Raw genomic sequence first — 7,372 nt, 5'->3', positions numbered from 1 at the left:
TAATAATAATAATAATAACTCTTGGGGAAAAAAAGGCGAGAGGTCTGGAATTAAAACATAAAAAGCAAACCTTTGGAAATTACCGGTAAAGTTCGGAGGAATACGGTTCATTTAACTGACCTTATTTTGGTAGTTTTCTTTAACCGTTTCTGGTCCAACAAAACGTCTCATTCATCTTCCTCTGGTGCACTGAAACCGTCTGTCCTCTTCATTGTCTGAGTTAAACAAGCTGCGTCACACAGTGGTACCTGTTCAGTTTCTGTGTCGCTGTCCTCCCGGGCTGGCTCTGAAGCTGTGGTGCCTGCTTCACGTAGCAGTCCAGCCTTTCAGAACCCATTGGTGAWGGTGGACTCATTCACTCTGCTCCACGCTGTTAGGATCCACTGGCAGACATCAGGAAATGTCGCTCTTCACATTCAGCCAGTTTTTGTGAATGATTTATCCCCGTCAGTCAGCTGCTGGGAAAGCCCTCCCGCTCCAGCATACGTCACTGCATGGGATTCCTTCCCCGGGGAGTGCAATGAGGGAAAAGAAAGTCCGTGGCTCTTCACTCAACGTTTATCCACAAACTGGTCCTGGATTAAGCTCCAAAGTTTTTATCAGTCAGATTCCTCCATGAAAAATGTCTGTTTTATCCCCTTTTACGAGTTTTTGGCCATTGACTATCTTTAAATCGCTGCTTCCTGGTACAACAGTCGGCTCTGGAAGATCGCTTTTTTCTTTTTTTTCGTCTTTTTTTGAAGCGAGTGGTTGAAGCAAATGCAGCATAAAGGCTCGACACACGGGAGGCGATGTCGCTCGCTCTCCATTCATTTCCTATGGAGCCTGTGCGGTGAGGCGACAATCGCTTGCCCTCCTCCAGCTAAGCGACCGGCGTAAATAGTGCATGTGAAATTTCACGCTCGTACACGTAGACGTGCACACGCGAGCTTGCAACGCGACATATGAAAGTTGAAAAATGTTCAACTTTTGTCACTGTCGCTTAGCGTACAACCAATCAGCAAGGGTTTCATTGACTGACCAATGAGAGGAGAGTATGCTACACACTGCTGTTAGCTAACACTTTCACCAAGTGATTACTAAAAAGCTTTGTGGGAATTTATTGGCACCAGGGTGAAGTTTATGGTAAGTTTTTCCTCATAAAACTGTATCTTGAAGTGTGTTTGTTTTTCAATATCATTAGCATCGCAAGATTTGTTTAGTTTACACGTCCGTAATGCACACCCGCCTTCAGAGTCAAGAACCAATCAAATTTTAGTGAAGACAAGCGACCTGAGAGCGCGATTCGCAACGCTGCGATCGCTATCGCGTCCCGTGTGTCGGGTTTCACCCTGGCTGCGATGACAGCCGTTAATCGCTGTAGTTTGTCGCTGCCCGTGTTTCGAGCCCTTTAGAGCCCCCTGGTGGCTGAAGGAAAAAAATCCACGTATAAGCCGCACCGGACTATAAACCGCATGGTTCAAAGTTCAGGAAAAAAGTGGCGGCTATAGTCCGAAAAATACGAGTATATCAAATATTTTCTTGAGTCTAGTCCTCTTAACTACATATATTATAGTTTTTCTTGGCCCTCCTTTCTCTTGCCAAGGCATTAGACTTCTCCATCTGCAGTTTCCTCTCTCAGGCTGCTTCAGTTTAGTGCGTAAAGCCTTGAGACAGCAGGCAGTGGGTATGGGTGGTCAGTGGACTGCTTTCACCTCTCTCCAGTGGCTCCATGCTGCTTTGGCAAAATATACAAACAATAGTAATGTGGAAATTAAATAGTTAACAATTCAATATTCACTTATCAGTTGTGAACATGAATCAATCTACACAGCATCAGACCGAGGTTCATCTGCAGGTCGTCTTCAATGTGGTTCTGCTTCTTGTTTCTACCAGCTAAAATAAACATGAGTGAAAAAAAACTGTCTAAATGTGCTGTGATCAACAAAACATTAATTCTAAACTTGCAGAAATAACTACTAAAGTGTGACATTTGAATATATTTATGTCATCTATGATCTATAAAAATGGTGTTTAAAAGAAAGACTGAATGACAAATTATAGGATGATATTCAAAAAGCCTTGGGTCCATATCTCACATAGTCCCACTGTTCTTCATTAGCATAACCTGTATTGTGCACAGATCCACAGTATAACTAGTAATAATATTGTCACAGAGCTTACAGGTGAAAGGTGATCAACAGGTTCTTGTTTTGGTGCTACAGCTGTTAGAACATCTGTAGGCTGCACAGACGTCAGGCATGTTGTGGAGGTTACTTCTGTAAACACAAAGCAGTAATTAGTTTTTAATAAACCACCCTGCTTGTGAACCAGGTGCAGCTTTGGTTAAGTTAAAAACAAAGAGCTCCTGGTCATTTAAAATTGCTGGTAAACTTTGAATTACTAGCTAGGTCTTAATCACAGGCTTTTACAATTAGCCTGCTATAAATACAATCATGATTAAATGTGTCATTTAAACAAAAATATTACTTTGTCGTTAAATCATTAGTGGTCTCAGGAAACCTTAGCTTGTTAAGAGTTTAAAATATTGACCAGCCTTGATAACAACTAGCTGTGAACTATATGCAACACAATTAATCGTTTTTTAAATAAAAACTGCATTCTCAACATGTCTAAGTAGCCCAAATCATAGTCATGTTAATAACCTTTGTGACAAACCAAACTGTTTGTAAATCCATCAAGATTTCAGCGAGTAAAGCCTATATTTGTTTGTGTAAATCACTCAATAGTTTCCACACGGCGGCCATCTTGGTACAGCTAAAGCTCGCGTCGCTAGCTGTACCAAGATGGCCGCCGTGTGACGACGCCGGAGACTCCGCCTCTGCTTATCTACTTATCTGAATCTTGTGGGCTGCCTGGCCTTAGCGGAACCTGATTGGCTGACTGGCTGCTGATATCCAATCACACCACATCTCCGCCCGTGAGCTACAAACTTCCACGCCCCTGCGAAAGCTGATTGGCTGATTTCTTGTTGACGCCCAGTCACACCACGTGACGACGCCACCGGTCCTGTGGCCGGTCATGACAGACAGACAGGACTGAAGGCTGCTCTGGTCAGAAACAGAACCGCTCGGAGTTTATTCCTGTTTGTACAACTCGTCTCAGACATGGAGAAAGTGATCATAGTAACTGGAGCGAACAGGTGAGTTTATAAAAAGCGTTTTTTACAGAAACTATTTTTCAGATTTCAACCGAGGAGAAAAGCCGGAAGTTAAAAAATGTAAACAAATAGTTGAAAGTGTATACAATTGGGGGAAAGCTGCAAGTGACTTTATTTTAAGTAACTAGACTTTATGTTTCATTCATATAACTCTATAAACAACTAGAACTGCAAAGTGCTTCACAGCAATAATTTAAACCAGTAAAGATAAATTAATCTGAAATGAATTTTTAAAATGACATCCCATAGCACACAATAATTTTATAGTAGTTAATACAAAAGCGATGACACAGATCTTTGTTGTCAATTTCTCAGGTTATGTTAGAGGGCACGAAGCAGCAGCAGCTAGCTGTAGCACTTTCTGTGGAGTCTGGACTGGAGTGCTTCCCTCAGGAGTTTCATATGATTTTTGCTGAAATAACCGTATAATGAGAAATTAATGACATTATAAATAACAGCATTTACTCACTGAGCTGTGAGGGTTTGAGTATAGTTCATATAAACACAGCTGGGGCCAGTCTTAAAACAAAAAAACACCAAAGAAACAAAAACCTTGATCCAGATGTTTCAGGGAGATCCATACCAGCTTCTGTTATCGACTAACTCTGCCCACCATGAAGAAACAAGCAAGCTTGTCAAACAAGCAGGATTACCCTCAAACTGCACCGTTCATTTAGCTGAAGAACAAGCAGTGGACCCACAGGGGTCACTGACCTCTGGTCAGCATTAGGGCTGCCACAAACAATTCTTTTTATAATCGATTAATCACCAATTATTTTTCAATTAGTCAACTAATCAGATCATACGTTAATTGAATATAAAACATACAGCTTATCGTGCCAGAATGCAGCTGCTATTATATAACCATGGTTAGATTTTAGCTATATGCTAACTAAAAATAATTGCTGTGGAAGGTAAGTTCTGCTCTGCAGATATTACACAGGTTTCTCTTTTATTTTCTTAAAATGATCCCACACTTTGAGCTCCGTTGTCAGGTAGCCATGATACCAGAGCCTGTCTGTATAATGTCTTGTGACGTCCACGGCCTACCCCAGTTACCACTACTGTGCATGTGTGTCAAGGACAGAAAGGCAGATGTGGCAGTGGAAGGTGTCAAAGCAGTTTGGAGAGAAAAACAAAGTAAAGAACTAAAAAAAATAAAAGAAAATGATTAATTGATTATTAAATTAGTCATCGATTATTTTAATAATCGATTAGTCGTCGATTAATCGTTGCAGCCCTAGTCAGCATCAAGACCTCCACGTAGACCTGGCCGTAAATCCTCCTGCTCCTCTCTGAGGCTTCGGGATGAACCAGGAAGTGGAGCAGTAATTATATGTTAGATGTTATCCAGACAAAAGATGGCAGAAAAACCCTTTGAGCTGAAAACCAACTGATGTTGAAAAATATGTATTTTGTTTTTTTAAATTGAAACACACTTTATTAACCCAGAAGGGAAATGAAATAATAAAAATTTGAATAAACACTCAGTTTCTCATTTTGCTTCAAAGAAAAAAAATTAAATAAAATGATGGATGTGGTGGCACGATTTACCAAGAACGCAGAAACACGTTGAAATAAATGCACAGAAAGTCATTTAATTCGACAAATGATTTAATTTGAGCAACAACAGAGCAGAAGTCAATCAGAGAAGTCTGTCAAGTTGTGGCTGGCTCATCAGCGCAGTGCAGCCGATAATATAACATCCTGTGACATGCTTACAACCAATCACAGTTCACCAACTGTGAACCATCTAACCAATGACAGGGCTGTCAGCCCGGAAACACCTTATCAAAATAAAAGAGGTCATGCATTGCTGGAGTCTTGAAGTCTGGGCTGATAGACTAAAACAGCCGAAACTGGTTATAATAAGATATGATTACRGGACAGTYTCAAGGTAGAACAGATATACATAATTAATCCATAACAATGGAGAAACTTCTTATCRGTGTTTTTTCTTTTATTCTTAATAGTCTTTGACGTGTTTGAGAAAAGCTGCACATATCAGCCCATGACTGCACACACAAAACAACTAGAGTTGGGCAAAATTGATTTAAAAAATTGTCAAAATTAATTGTGGCATTTAGCTGAATTTCCTGATTCACTACAAAAAACAAGAATGTTTTTTTATGTTTTAATTTGTCCTGCAGTAATCAGACTGTAATGTTTCCTGTCAGAGTTGGATGCGTATGGTTGTAACTGTGTTTCCTGTTGTCTGTCTGCAGCGGTATCGGCCTGGCTCTGTGTGAGAGGCTCCTCACCGAGGACACCCAGCTTCGGCTGTGTCTGGCCTGCAGGAACATGCAGCGGGCCGAGGCCGCCCGGGCCGCCCTGCTGACCTCTCACAGCAGCTCCTCTGTGGACTTGTTGCACCTGGACGTGGGCTCGGTGCAGTCCGTGCTCCGTGCTGCCCAGGAGATCAAGACCAGGTGGGAACCCTTGGATAGTTTGGACTTTCCTCTTTAAAGTACCTGTGATCGTGGGGCACCAATTTCCGGTCCCTGTACACTCTTGATGTCAGTGGGCCTCTATCCATGCCAGTGCACGAACTGCATAAGCACAAAAAGAAAAAAAGGGGATATTCTTTTAAACCAAAAAGCATAACTACGGTTTTAATCTACAATCAGATCAGATTATATTGACGAGTGGTTCTTTCATTCACCAGCTGAATTGATGCATTTGACCTACCTGTGTTCAAATATCTAAAACATTATGCAACATCTGGTTTGTGTACTAATGTTGTGATCCATGACACTATAGCAAATTTTTATTTAAAAACATTTAATCTTGAACTTTAGAAAAACATCTGGTACATGACGTGTGCTCAGTTTAACTGTCTGCACACATCATAAACTGAACACCAAATGTTTCTTTTGTGATGCAATAATACTCAAACCATATAAACTGAGATTATGTTCACCTTCATTAAACCATGTAGTGTACATCCCTTTAAACTCACAAGAATAGTTTGACAATCAGCCATAGTTTCATACAGAGACACACAGGTGTGTTTATCCTCTCTAACAGGAGCATCAGAAAACTTGTAATGTGTAAAGGACACACTGGAGGGGGGGTCTGGGGGTCCTCCCCCAGAAATTTTTGAATAGAGGCCATTKCCTGATTTCTAATGTCTTTTAACAGGCTGTTAAAGATACTTTTACTTACACAAATAAAGACTTAGTTAGAGACAACTTGAGACAAATTTTTCATTAAACTAGTTACATCGTCCTGTTTTTAAACTCACTTATGGCTCAGATAATTAAATTAATGTGATAATTTATCCCAAATAAGCTAAGAGGAGGTTTTTGACATTAATTTTGTTTATTATTCATTTAATTTTATTTATAACACAACATATTGTGCCAAACAATGCTGACACACAACTGCATGTTTCAACCTAAAAACATTAAGAACTTTACCCAATGAACAGGTGTAATTATGATAAACAACAAGCAGTGAATTTTGGTGTTTGACTTTTTTCTGTTTTGATGACAGGTCCACTCATAAACTGACATGACATCATGCAGCTTTCTTCATAATATAAAATAACTCTGTGTCAAAGAATGGTGACGTAAAAATAACTTGTGTCAGTTTCATCAACCTGCATGTAAAATTTGGAACAATTGATACATGACCACCTAAGGGTCAAAAAGGCTCAAATTTTCCGCCTGTTATTTTTGGCTTATTTTACCTGTAAAAAAGGACAATAATTAAACTGCGAGTAAATAATTTTTCACCTTTTTCGATAACAACTAAAATGTTCATTATCTGGCAGTTATTTAAAATTTATTGCATATTAAAATAGTGTATTATCAGTTTTAAATGAATAAAAACCAAAAACGAAATTAGTTTTTTTAGGTTTACTAAGGGAAAAAAATCACAACAAATGTACCTAATGAAATGATTTGACATCAAATATATGAAATTTAGACAGTATATAAACTACATGCAGAGAAACCTTTTGATTTTTTTTGTAAATAAATGAAAAAACAGTCCAAAAATGAAAACCATATACATGGCGTTTTCTCTCCTTCCCCCCCAATCTCTGTGTTTGTGATACTGCCAGAAGCAGTTCCTATGAAGCTGCAGACACAGTCCTTCATCACATTAGGCACAATGGGCCTCATGCAAGAACATGTTCATATTCTTTTCCTAAATTTCTCTTACTTTTGTTCGTACGAAGGGTTCATACGAACATGTCACGTCAGATTC

General features: G+C 39.5%; 1 protein-coding gene across 1 annotated transcript in view; it reads left to right on the top strand.

Moving 5' to 3' along the window:
• The first annotated feature begins 3,007 nt into the window (after window positions 1-3,007).
• The window catches only part of hsd17b7 (hydroxysteroid (17-beta) dehydrogenase 7), a 12,644-nt gene continuing 8,279 nt past the window's right edge, over window positions 3,008-7,372 (top strand). The window contains exons 1-2 of the mRNA XM_014023585.1: window positions 3,008-3,142; window positions 5,386-5,589. Of these exons, the coding sequence (XP_013879039.1) occupies window positions 3,108-3,142; window positions 5,386-5,589 (239 nt within the window). The 5' untranslated portion in view covers window positions 3,008-3,107. The remainder of the gene's footprint in view (window positions 3,143-5,385; window positions 5,590-7,372) is intronic.

Source organism: Austrofundulus limnaeus, unplaced genomic scaffold, assembly GCF_001266775.1.
Source record: "Austrofundulus limnaeus strain Quisiro unplaced genomic scaffold, Austrofundulus_limnaeus-1.0 Scaffold378, whole genome shotgun sequence".
NCBI classification, from domain to species: domain Eukaryota; kingdom Metazoa; phylum Chordata; class Actinopteri; order Cyprinodontiformes; family Rivulidae; genus Austrofundulus; species Austrofundulus limnaeus.
The sequence above is the reverse complement of the archived record's forward strand: the minus strand, read 5'-3'. Positions and strand labels throughout refer to the sequence as shown.